At 48.6% G+C, this 13,281-nt stretch overlaps 1 protein-coding gene across 5 annotated transcripts in view; it reads left to right on the top strand.

The window, feature by feature from the left end:
* Positions 1–13,281, top strand: part of ERG (ETS transcription factor ERG) — a 147,866-nt gene that overhangs the window by 117,838 nt on the left and 16,747 nt on the right. For 3 of the 5 annotated variants that reach the window (XM_004696930.2, XM_045284910.1, XM_045284911.1), the window contains exons 4-6: positions 7,981–8,184; positions 9,036–9,116; positions 10,960–11,031. In XM_004696930.2, the coding sequence (XP_004696987.1) occupies positions 7,981–8,184; positions 9,036–9,116; positions 10,960–11,031 (357 nt within the window). The remainder of the gene's footprint in view (positions 1–7,980; positions 8,185–9,035; positions 9,117–10,959; positions 11,032–13,281) is intronic. The other 2 variants (XM_045284909.1, XM_045284908.1) reach the window with 2 other exon arrangements.

Genomic DNA, 13,281 nt, shown 5'->3' with positions numbered 1-13,281 from the left:
CAAGAAAGAGGGGTGAGGAATGGAGTGCATCTTTCAGACCTGTGGCCCTACAGGAGACTTGGGAAGACCCAGTCTTTGTGAGGAACTTCTCCCAGGAGGCCCGAGAGCCTCCCTCTGCAGCTGGCACCCTGAACCTGTGCTGCTGTCTCCCAGACGGAGAACCAAGGGTTTGCTTTCCCTTCAAATATAAACAAAAAGCTTTAGGGACTACAAATGATTCGGACTAAGCAAGACCATCAGAAAGCAGAATATTTTCCATTTCTAAAAAATAGTAGCACTAAGTGTTTGTAAATGCAGTACAAAGAGCACCGAGAGCCTAAGTCGCCCTCTCCCTTCCACACGGATGATGCGGAGTATCGATTACAGAGCACCATGAACGCGCTCCAGTTTATCGATTACAGAGCACCATGAACGCGCTCCAGTTTATCGATTACAGAGCACCATGAACGCGCTCCAGTTTACAACGGTTTTAACTTTCAAAGTCTCTATACTAGAAAATCATGCCAAGGAAAAGCTGATCATGGGCTTAATGGCACCCTGGAGTAAAGGTGATCAGTTTGCCATAAAGGCGATCGGTTTCAGAATTGGTAAGAGGGAGTACATTTCTGTTTGTGAAACTCAACCATTTGGTATATTTCTGTTGTAGTAACACTAGAAGCTAACACAGTATTTAAGCAGACTTCTGTATATATATAAATTTTAATCACTGCCATCAAGTCAATTCTGATTCGGAGTATCCCTATGGTAAGGTGACCAGATGTCCCGCTTTTGGCGGGACGGTCCTGATTTTTTGGCATTTTTAAAAAGTCCCGATTTTTGGAAAGAATGCACGACAAGCTAGGGAATGGTTTGTTTGGTCCATATAGACCAAATGTTTAATCAAGATTCCCCCTCTCCTGGTCATTGGTGTCCCACTTTAAATCTGGTCACCTTACATAGGGTTCTCAGACTGTAACTCTCTATGGGAGTAAAAAGCCTCACCTTTCTCCCACAAAACAGCTAGTGGTTTTGAACGGCCAACGTTACAGTTATCAACCGAAGTTGTTTTGTACTGGACCCCAAGGCTTCTGGTTTACCTAGTAGGCCTATGGATACTATTCTATCACTGCCAAGGATTTCTACTTCAGGATAGATCTTCAATGTTTTATTTTCAGGTTGTTCTTACTGTTATTTTAGCAAATGAAAGTGACCCTTTACTCTGCCATTTGTCATTCTCAGCATAATCGACTGATCATATAGCTAATACAGGCCTATGCCAACTCATGGGAGCCCTGTGGTGTAATGGTTATGTGCTGGACTGCAATCCTCAAGGTTATCAGTTTGAAACCACCAACCACTCGAAGGGAGAAAGATGAGGCTTTCTACTCCCTTAAAAAGTTTCCGTTTCCGACTCTCACTGGGACAGTTCTACCCTGCCCTACAGGGTTGTCATGAGTTGAAGTTGACTCATTGGCAATGAGGGCTGTGTGTGTGTGTGTGTGTGTGTGTGTGCTTTATCAACTCATACATGATCTCTAAAAGCCAAGTTTAAGACTCATTTTACCTGTGAAGAGGACTGGGGAAGAAGCAGCTGTCTTCCCAATGTTGCAGCAGGCTCAGAGGCTCTGGGTTTGCAACGGTGGGCTGCTACTCCTAACGAGGCCCTTCCCAGCCGCCCCGGTGGCCATGGGACGCACTCCAAAGACCTCTCCCCAGAGGGCATTTACTGTGGGGTGGGGTGGCGCCACCTGTTTCCTTTGAGCGTCCCCTGCTCCTTCTCTCCAGGGGTCTGCCTGCCTTGTCCCTGGCCAGCGTTCCCTCCTGCATGTGGCAGTGGAGCGTGACACCCCGGTCTGCATCCTGTGGGGTGTTTGTACCTCACAGCTGGGGGTCGTGGACGTCACTCGTCCAACCCAGGATTCTGCAGGTGCCACGTTGGTTGCAAAACCACCTTTTCACCAGGAAGAGCCTGTAACTGACAGCCTTGCTCTCAAAAAATGATGGCTGGTGGTAGATACAAGGGTTTTGCTTAACCTACACTTTATTTCCAAGTTTAAGGGCAGTCTTCTGTCATATGCTATACAAATACTGGAATTTTAATTTGGTTGTTTTTCCTCCTGGCTGTGATTTGTAACTAGCACACTCCCAATACATACAAGCCTAAACCATACCCATTGTCATCAAGCCAGCTTCCACTCAGAGAGACCCTGCATTGGGTTTCTGAGGATTTTAATCTTTACCAAAGCAGCTAGCCTCATTTTTCTCCCAAGGAACAGTTAGTGGGTTTGAACTACTGACCTTATAGTTAGAAGCCCAATACTTACCTGACAACATCACTGGGACTCCTCAAACTGTATAGCTGACTCTGACTTGCAGTTACATATTCTAAGTGTTTATTAAGGGAAAAGGGATTGATTTATTCCTATTCAGCTTTTCATAGACTTCTTTGTAAAGCAGTTTGAGTTTAGAGAGTAGGTAGTACATAGTTCCCATGTGCTTCCTCACTCCCCTGGACAGTTTTTTCCTGTTGCTAACATCTTGCAGGAGTGTCGTATATTGGTGACAAATGATGAACTTATGTTAATGCATTATTATAACACTGATGTTCATAGTTTATATTAGGATGGCTTCTTTGCATTGTCAGTCCTATGACTTTTAAAAATGCATAATGTCTGTCTGCCATTTACAGTATAAAACCAAAACAAACTCACTGCCATTGAGTCAATGCTGTCCCATAGTGACCCGGTGGGACCAGGTAGAACTGTGACTTTCTGATACTGTAACTCTTTTTGGAAGTTAAAAGCCCCATCTTTCTCCTGTCATTATAGTATAAGGGAGAGTGATTTCACTAGGCACTATTTTTAAAAACAGTTTTATTGGAATATAATTTACATATCATACAATTCAATGGTTTAATCATATTAAAAAGAGTTGTGCAGTCATCATCACAATCAGTTTTAGAGCATTTCTTTCTCAAATATATTGAGCTCCCCATTCCTTCCACCCCACCCCAAACTCCCTGCCATGCCTACGAGGTAAAGATCCATTCAGATCATTGACTTTGCAGTGCCCTCTGTCTGACAGCAAGGCTTTCCACATCCCTCACCCAAGGTCAGAGGGGAGTCCCTAGAGGCTTCATTCACGTGGGGACCCTGCAAGTGGATTTGGGTTTCCACTGTCGTCCATAGCCTTCTGCGAACCAGTGGTTACAATTTAAGCTCTGGATTTGGATTTTATCCTTTACAATCCGTGGGTCCCCCAGGTTGCTGTACTTCTTCCATGTGGACTTAGTTGGCACCTCACTGAGCTGCCTGCTCATTGGAAGACAAGCCTGTAAAACCTCAAGCACTATTTCCGAGGGCCCGGCACCATCTGAGTTGTTCAGAAACTTTGTTCTAACACCCACATCTTCAGGGATCTCTTCATGAGGGTGAATATGGAGTAGGGCCATGTCATAAGAACTAATTATTCATAGATTAGGGCTACGAGTAAGTTGTAGTCTAAAATCCATTATATATCTTTGATTTATGTATGTCCTGGTTCACTTTAGAAGCATCATTATCATTTTATAATAGAGTACATTATGAATCATCCCTATGGGGCATAAAGTAATTCTTTTGATAGTATCATTAACTTAGTCAATGGCATAGAAGTTTTAAAAATGGTTTAGAAAAGGAAGTTACACATGAATAGGCCAGCTTTTCAGACAGTAGGACATTAATTGTTGACTTATACAGATTACAAACTTCAGTAACTAACTGAACACTATTTACCGAAACCATGAGGGTGGAGGATAGGACAAAACTTTCAATAACACTCCTTCGCAAAGGCAGAGCCATGCCTACCCGACTGACACATCATAACAAAGCAAAGAAACATGAAAATGGGAAATGTATGGTAGTCCTGGGCCGCCACTCATTGGGTTCCTTGAAACAAGAGGTCCAAACCAAAGTCCCACAACCACGGATGCCCAACCCTTGGGAGTGTGATCATCTACTTCTCGCACTAGGGCAGCGGTTCTCAACGTTTTGGGGTGGAACGACCCTTTCACAGGAGTCGCCCGATTCATAACAGTAGCAAAATAACAGTGATGAAGTAGCAACGAAAATAATTTTATGGTTGGGTGGGTCACCACCACATGAACTATTAAAGGGTCATGGCATTAGGAAGGTTGAGAACCACTGCACGAGGGCATTTCAGCCTTGAGCCCAAGGGAGTAGGCCAAATCCTTAAATGTGGGACAGATGAGCATGAGGTAAAGCCTCGTTTGCTTAATGGGGTTTCCACATCAAATCCTTATGGTATGGCCTATGAAAGATGTGCGCCTTGAAAAGACAGAGTCTTGAGCCCAGTAGAATATAGCACCTGGTCAACAAGGGCAGGAAACAATATCAAAAGTGCCCAGTTAGGAACATAGTACCAGGCGTCTTCTCCCCTTGGCCTCCAGGTCAGTGTTGCTCCACCCGGTATATCCAACCAACGGAAGCATGTTGCTGACTCTGAAACTACATGCTTCTCTCCCTCACCTCTTGCCTTGAATTTCCAATCAAGTTCGCTAATCACGCTTAGAGGAGTGTCCGATGTGCGGCAGTCTTGGGACAATCTAAGGATTGCAGGGGCTTCTCCTTCTCTCCCCATCTTGAGAAGCAGACTCCTGCCGAGTTGAAGCTTCCTCCATCCACGTGGTCTTTAAGATGTACACATAAAGGGGGTGATAGAGTTCATGGGCACTGGTCAAGCACACTGCCTCTTTGCTTGGGAGACTGGATGAAACAATTACAGGGCTCGAGAGCAGAAACCTGCCTTTGCCTTGGGGTTTATCCTTAATAACAGACTCATACAAAATTTGCTGTTTTTGTGATGGATTAACTTCGCTCATCATAATGGTTTCCGTGTGTATCCACGCCAGGAGCTGTTTCATGGTCCCATCACGGTTTCGCAGGCACACGTAGTATTCTATTGTGTGTTTGTACCAGAGTGTCTTTAGCTATCCTTCTCCTGATGGACGTTTAGCGTGCTACGAGCTCCTTGCTGTTACGGACTGTTCTGGCTCTGACTTCTTCCGGTATGTGTCCAGAAGCGGTGTCGCTGGGGTGTACGGCATTTCTATTCCCAGTTATTTTAGATGGCGCCATGTTGTTTTCCACAATGCTTGTTCCTGTTTACGAGCCCACCGGCAATGTGTAGGAGTTCTAATCTCTCCCACCCTCTCCAGCATTTGATGGTCTTTGTTTTCTGCCTCAGCTGTATGTTGTTGGTTTGATTTGCCTCTCCTAGATGGCTCGGGATCCTGAGCGTGCGGTTGGTAGCCATTCAAGTCATGACTTTTCTTATTCATATCCTTTGTACTCCTTCGCATTGGTCGTTTGTTTTTTTTCTTATTGAGTTGTTGCAGAATTTGACAGATTTTACTAATTAGCCCCTTGTGTCGTGGCTAAACAATTTTTCCCAATCTGTGGGCTCCCCTTTCCCTCTTTCGATGAGGTCTTTTGCTGTGCTTAAGCGTTTTAGTTTTAGTAGGGCCCAGTCCTCTAGTGTGGCTCCCTCTGTTATATTTGGTGGTGCATGCGTGCCCCGCAGTCGTTCCCTTAGGTTAGTCCCAGTTTTCTCCTTCAGGATCTCTGTAACCGCTGAGTTTTACCTGCAGGTCTCTAATCCATCTTCAGCTTGTTTTTGTGCATGGGGTGAAGGATGGGCCCTATTATTCTGCAGAGGGAGATCCAGTTTTTCCAGCACTGTTTTTTGAAGAGGGTGTCCCTTTCCCAGGTGTTTTTTTAAGTCCTTTGTTGAAAATCAGTTGCCTGTCGGTAAAAATGCTTCTCCCACCCCCCTGGGCTATCTGTCATATTCTACTGGTCTATGTATCTATCCATGTGCCAATCCCAGGCTGTGCACCAGTTCTGTGGCTGTGTAATAGGTTTTGTAGAGTTTCTGCACCAAGTGGCCCACATGGTCTGCTATGCACACAGGGCCCCTAGAGGCCAGTGAGATCAGAGGTTTGGCTGGTTGGCTCAGGGGCCGAGAAAGGCTTGTTCAGGGGAAGGGTGCGGGCACATGCCACTGGTCCATGGTGAAGGTGAGTCCATCAGCGGGAGTTGCTGATCTCCTACTTGAAGAAACTTTGGAGTATTTATTTGGTATGTTGTTTTTCTTGCTTCCAAAGAATGCCAAGTTTTCCTGCTAGTGGCACCTTTCCAGTAGACTCTGAGGAGCTCTTCCTGTGCTGGTTAGCTGGCAGCCATATTCCCTGCGGCTCTTCTCTGTGCGCCCTGCCCTCCACCTCTCTCCTTACCTCCTTCCCTCGGGCCCTCTGGCAACCAGTGATCTTTCCGCTGCTCTTAGTTTTGCCTTTTCCAGAATGTCATATTGTTGTGGTCTTAGAGGAGGCAACCATTTGAGACTGGCTTCTCTGACCTAGCAATGTGCATTTACGGTACCTTCGTGTCTTATCATAGCTCATTTCTTTTTATCGCTGCATAATATTCCATTGTATGGATGTATTCCAGTTTGTTTACCCATTCATCTATTGAATTACCTCTTGGTTGCTTCCTGTTTTCAATCAACTGCAGTAAAACTGCTATCAACATTTGTGTGAAGTTAATTTTGGTCGACATAAGTTTTCCGTTAATTTGAATAGATACATAACAATGTGACTGCTGGGTCAGGGTGATAAACCAATGTACACCTTTATAAATTATTCCAAATTATCTCCCTCCTAGTTTGCATTTCCACCTGTGATGAATGGGAGTTCTTGTTGTGCCACATCCTTGCCAGCAATTGGTACTGTCAGCATTCTGGATTTCAGTTACTCCAGTAAGTGTGTGGTGGTAGCTCATTGTAATTCACTAATGGCATATGATGCGGAACATCTTTGCAGATGCCAAGTTTCTTCCATCTGTAGATCTTCTTTGGTTAGATGCCTGTTAAGAACTTTTGCTTATTTTGTTATTGGTGTTTGTTTCTTTATTGCTGGATTCTCAGTGTTCTTCGTATGTTTTAATCCCAACTCCCTAGTGTTCCCTAGAGTTTCTAAGGCTGTGTATCTTTATAGAAGCAGATTGCCTTGTCTTCCACAGAGATGTCGATGAGTTTGAACCACCAGACTTTGGTTAGCTATTGAGCTGTTAATTGGAAGGTCACCTGTTTGAACCCACCAACCGCTCCTTGGAATAAAGATGAGGCATTCTTCTGCCCTAAAGATGGGCAGCCTCAGAAACCCTAGGGAGCAGTTTGTCTCCATCCCTCAGTGAGTCACTGCGAGTCAGAATCAACTCGATAGCAGAGGTTTGGGTTTGTTATATTTCTGATAGGAGTCCTTTGCTAGAGAAGTGCTTTACGAATATTTTCTTGGAACTTGCACCTTGTCTTAAGGCTTACTCCTTTTAAATGAAGTGGCCATCCCCGCAAAGAAACTTTATGGGGCATTTGGTGGCTCCGGTGGAATTCTCGCTTTTCATGAAAAAGACGGAAATCTGATGTCTGGCAGTTTTCCTCCTGTGCGTCTCCCCCTCAGCTGTCAGGGGATAGATGTGTGCTGCTGAGCCGTTTCAGCAGAGGGTCTAGACTACCAGGGACTCGGGAGAATGGCTGGCAATCTCCTCTAACAACGCAGCCAGTTAAACCCTGTGGATCACACTGGTTTGAGCACACGGATTCTGAGGATGATGGGGGACCGGGCGTGGTTTTGCCCCGTTGTCCATTTGGGGGTGCCAAGGACAACTGCGCAGGAGACCTTAGAGGAGCTGGGTAACAGAGGGAGCAGGGGGCATGCATAGACCTCAGCGTGCACAACACCCTCTGAGGACCGTCAGCAGGGGGCGTGAGCCACTGGCATGTGTTTGTTCCCCACAGACACTCTCCTGTGACAGGAAGGGGCTGCTCTGGACCTGGCAGCTGGCCCACATCCCCACTGGGAGAGACCCCCCTCCCCCCCACCCACCCCACCCCCACACCTGGAGATTTGTCTGCCGGAGCTGACTGTGTTCTGGTCCCTCCTTTCAGATCCTACACTGTGGAGCACAGACCATGTCCGGCAGTGGCTGGAGTGGGCGGTGAAGGAGTACAGCCTCCCAGACGTGGACATCTTACTGTTCCAGAATATCGACGGGAAGGAACTGTGCAAGATGACCAAAGACGACTTGCAGCGGCTCACCCCGAGCTACAACGCTGACATCCTTCTCTCCCATCTGCACTACCTCAGAGAGAGTAAGACGTTCCCTTCCCTCCAGTATAGATGGGTGGTGGTGGTAGACACGAACTGCAGCTTCGGAAGGCTCCGGCAAGTTGGCTGTGGACAACCGGCTCCTGCTCTTGACTCATGTCCCATGTAGGCTCAGAGAGAATGAGACACCAAGAGCGTAGTCACTTAGAGTGGACGTCGCTGTGGGGGTCCCCAGGCCACATGGGCAGCAGTCACCTCGCCCTGTGCCATCACCACCGGGAGATCCTATATGAAAGGAAAATGAAACTTTATCTGGTCACATGCGATGTAGTCTCTAGGATGCTCTGAATCTGAAACAGACATATTAAGGAATGGTTCCTCCTTAGCGGGCATGCTGAGGTTTGGTCCTCCTCAAAATTGCACCACCGGCCCCCCCTCCATCCCCAACCTGAACACCCAAAGAGGGGCGTTCTTCCTCCCTCCCTCCCTGAGATATGGCTTCACCCGACAGAGTGGGCACGGCATCTCGGCGATTAGAGGCATGCACCCCAACGTTCGCTGCATGCTTTCATCTGGGAACGGCAAGCATGGTTCGAAGAAGCAGTGCGAGAGCAGGGGGTGGATCAAGTCCCCTCCATTGCTTTGCCTGGCAATTTATTTCCTCAGTTAAATACAGGAGTCCTCCCCCCCACCCCCACCCCCAAGCTAGGCTTTAACAAGCTAACACGTAGCAAGGTGAATGAGAGATGTTCAGGGTTGCCCATCCAGGTAGGGGGGAGTAGAGGGGCCGGGAGTCTTCCTCTTCCTTCCTTGGATTGGTTGGTTGGTTTTCTGTCTGAGGAAGGTAACCCTCTCTCTTTTTCATCGCGATGTTGCTTTCTGTTTTGTTTTGTAGCTCCTCTTCCACATTTGACTTCAGATGATGTGGATAAAGCCTTACAAAACTCTCCGCGGTTAATGCATGCTAGAAACACAGGTAATGCTGGCCCTGGCCTCCCACCCCCCACCCCCAACAGCACAGGTGCAGGGTCCTGTCTCCAGGCTGTATGCTTTAGGCCGAGGTAGCAGAGGGGCACGGGTCTGTGCCTCCTCGGCAGACAGTGGAGGGATGTCTTTCACTGCCCACGGGCTTTGTGGCCAGGCTGGAGGCCTGGTCTGAAGGAAGAGGGAGCCTCTGGTCCCTGAGTGCTGCTTTTTTCTCTCCCTTTGACCATCCGAGGGAGGGCTGCTTTTCACCAGGAGGTATACCGAGTCAGCCTTCGGCCCTTGCCTCAGCTCCCCTCTGCTGGGGTTATGAGCTGCTGCTCCTCGTCTTCGGCCCAAATGGGTGCAGCTGGTTTTGTAGAAACGAAAAGCATCACGCAGCCGGAAGGGACCCTAGCCTTCTCCTGTCTTATCTCATTCGAGTCTTTCATTTTGAATCGTGAAGGAATGCGCACCAGGCCAAGTAGGCGATTTCTTATTCCTTCCCCCTCGAAGTTTTGGACCATCTGACGTGGCTTTCGGTTTTGGGTGCAGATTTGGTGTGCAGTTTGCACAAGCCAGCAGCAGAGAATGGCAGTTGCTTGTGTGTGAGCTTCCGTTCAGAGGGAGAAACGCTGTCACAGTGGTAGAGGATAGAGAGCCACTAATGGAATGCCTGTCTCTAACCTTTGCCTCCACATGCCCTTCCTTTTGTCTTCCGCTGGAACCTAGTCAGGCCCTGCATGACACAGTGCTTCATCCTGGCTAACACTCTCCCGCCTTCCCCTCTGGCTCTGGGCTTTGTGGGGATGAATGTGCACCTGGTCCCTTTGCATTTCCTCCCTTCTAATGGCAAGAACTACTGAAGCATGACCACAAAGCCCCTGCCCACCCCTACCCACCCACCTGCTGGACCAGTATTCCCCTGAAGGGAACCTCTCCAGGGTTTAGGGAACTCCCTCACCAGCGAGCAATCCCCCTCATGTTCAGCCATCCTGGAGCCACGGGCAGCTTCCCCCCTGTTTCCCACGGCATGCTGCAGAGCGCAGTGTGAGTCAGGCTGGCGTCTCCCAGCCCACCGTCTATGGGCTTTAAGTCTGCAAAGGTGGGAACAACACCCACTGTGAGTTTGATTGTGCCCCTTTCTCACTTAGATCTCTGGACATGGTGGCTACAACTAGGCCACAACCAGCTTAGAGTAATTCTCCTGATTCTACCCTTAGAAAAGGGGCAAATGCCTTTGAGCTCTACTTGTTTGCTGACAATTTCAGAGTCATTTACAATTTCTGGAACAGTGAGGAAAAGTTCCCAGCAACCCCTGGTTTCCTGATTCCTGTCACTGTGAACCATAGAACCAATCCAAGAACAGCCCCAACGCATTCCGAACGGTCGGGACTGCAAAAAGGGAATTTTCCCTGCTAACAATATGAGGATTGCCTTAAAGAGAGAAAGAGCAAGACCGCATCTGAAGAGAGATGTGCATTATGTTTTAATCAGAGCCATGTACATGTAGGCAAAAGATCTGTCATTCCTGGGTTCTACTTTCCAAGAGCTCTGTAAACTCTTTTATGGGTTTTTATGCAATCTGGGGGGGGGGGGCATGATAGAATTCTTTTAATACACTAGACTGCTGGTGGGCCCAGACGAGGCTTCAGCAAGAAGCCTAGAATCAGCAACAAATGTGGCATCTCCCCGTCTTTGGCGTCTGTGCTGGTTCGTGTCCCGGAGGCCTGTCCTGGCTGATTCAAGGACGGGCCCTTTGGCTGTGATGGGACCGAGCAGGTTTGGCACTGATGCTGAAGCTGACAACCGCAACGAAAGCCCTTCACATGTTTTGTCTCTCCTTTTGTCTGCAGGGGGTGCAGCTTTTATTTTCCCCAATACTTCAGTATATCCCGAAGCTACGCAAAGAATTACAACTAGGCCAGGTACGCAAACACCCCCCCTGTGGTCTCTTGCAGTTAGAGGCATCCCAAGATGTCCTGCTGACATCCCTGGCCTAACTCACGCGATTCCGAGAGAGAGGAAGGAGCCTGGAGCTGAAGCGAGTCCCAGACAGTCTTACTCTGAAACTCAGTTCAGTCAGACTGCATCATCAGCTGATCCCACCGCCGCCCCCTGAGCTGCAGAGACACGAACTCCTTCCCTGTGGTGGTTGGGGGCCGTGCGTCTGGGTTGACTCGTAGCGGTCCGTAACAGTGGAGAACTGCCCATAGCGTTTTCTTGGCTGTAATCCTCCCAGGAGCAGCCTGCCTCCTCTTCTTCTGGGAAGTTTCCAACCGCCAGCCTTCTGGTTGGTGGCCGAAGGCTTAGCCATTCACATCACCGGGCTCCTTAGCTCTTTACCCATTGTCCTTGTTGGGTGCTGTCGAGTCCATTCCAGCTCAGAGTGAGCCTGGGTGACAGCAGTCTAGTCCCATCCGGTTCCCAGGCTGTAAGGAAGCAGATCTCCCCCCAGGAAAAGAAAGCCAGTTATCCCCCCCAGCCCCAGCCCCACCCCCGCACGAAGCCACTGGTAGCTTGAACCCCAGACCTTTTGCATAGCAGCCCAGCATTTAATCATTGTGACCCCAGCCCCAGGGCTCCTTAAGTCCGTAACTCGGGATCCCCAGCGATCAGTAAAGTCAGCACATGAGATGTCTGACTATGAAGACTACCAAGGGCGTGTAAGGGTATGGTTTCGTGAGGGACCAACACAAAGCATCAATTCTACCCTCTCCCCAGGACCACTTCCTAATCCTGGACCCCAATCACTCTGAGCAGAAGCAACTCATAGTTATATCTATCTGGATCTGAATGCTGCTGGATGCTTTCTTAGATGCTTTAAATTGGCAATTGGTTTACACACTTATTTTGTCCCTTCTCATTCTAACCCTAAGTATTTATCAAAGGACTCTGAGGGCCAGGTACGGTATCAGAATCAGGGGAGACAATGAATCGCTTTCTAAAACTCCGTAGCTCTATCGAGCTCACTTGTTCACTGAGCAGGTATTCAGCAAGTACTTCTTTCTGTGCCAGCCACTGTCCTAGACCCGAGGGGACAATGGTGAGCAAGATCAAAGCCTAGAGCAAGCGAGCCAGACATTGCACATACATATCTCATCTGAAGTTCTAGGGATTACAGTAGGGTCCTTGGTTGTGACCTCTCTTCATAGGGGCTAGGAGAGAAAGAGAAGGCAGGAACTCAACCCTCCATGTAAGAACGAGGGACTGTTAAACCGCTTGCCTCACCTATCCAGCCTGTCTGGGATTTATAATAGCCCTGTAAACTAGATTGCATTATGCCAGCCTCGTAACTGGGGACATTGAGATTCAAGGACTGGAGTGGTGTCTCCATGATTGTGCATGGATTTGTAGCACATCTGCTCAGACACAGGCTACGGCTCTCGGCCACTGTCACATGTCTAGGCTCTACTAGTCTCAGAATTTGGACCGGTCATGCTCCCAGGTTTGGGAGCTTCTGTCTGCTTGTATGAGAAAGCCTCGGGGTCATTGAGCTCAGCGGAGTAGCCTGAGCGATGCGGCTCCTCGGGGATGTTCTCCGTCTCCCACCGCCCTGTGACTCCAGAGTGACTTCACGCTGGCAACTCTCTCTTCCCCGATCTCAGCGGGAAAGGGGGAAAGAAAGCATGGCAGAAAGACGTAGCCAAGTGCTCAGTTGCCTCTGCCTGTTAGAGGTCTCACAGTGAATTGGAGCCAAGACGCATGGTCTCGAGGGAGCCACTCGGGGTGGCTTACGTAAAACAGGGGGAGACAGGGGGAGACGGACAGGAGCTGGGCGGGCACTGTAAGCGCTGCCACATGGACTGTCTCGCCGTGGCTGTGGGGTCAGTCCATCGCATTAAGTGCTCCCCTTGTTTTACTGGCTCTCCGCTGTCCCCAACACGAGGTCCTTTCCTAGAGATTGGCCTTTGCAGATGGCATGTCCAAAGTTCATAAGCCAAAGTGCCATCCTCACTGCCCCTCCCCCAAGAGTTTTGTTGGCACCTAATTCACATATCATAGAATTGAATCGTTCAGTTGTTAAAACATGTCAAGGGGGACTGTGCAATCACCACTACATCTATTCTAGAATATTCCCTCCCCCATCATTGATTTGCCCCCAAAGTAAACTGTGCAATTGTGATCAACAACAGTGCTCCTTCCCCCCTCCCGCCTTCAGTATTGACGCCCAATCC

Source organism: Echinops telfairi, unplaced genomic scaffold, assembly GCF_000313985.2.
Source record: "Echinops telfairi isolate 266 unplaced genomic scaffold, ASM31398v2 ScPeMD7_7469;HRSCAF=8507_0, whole genome shotgun sequence".
NCBI lineage: Eukaryota > Metazoa > Chordata > Mammalia > Afrosoricida > Tenrecidae > Echinops > Echinops telfairi.
Note: the sequence above shows the minus strand (reverse complement) of the source record. Positions and strands in the feature narration are given on the sequence as shown.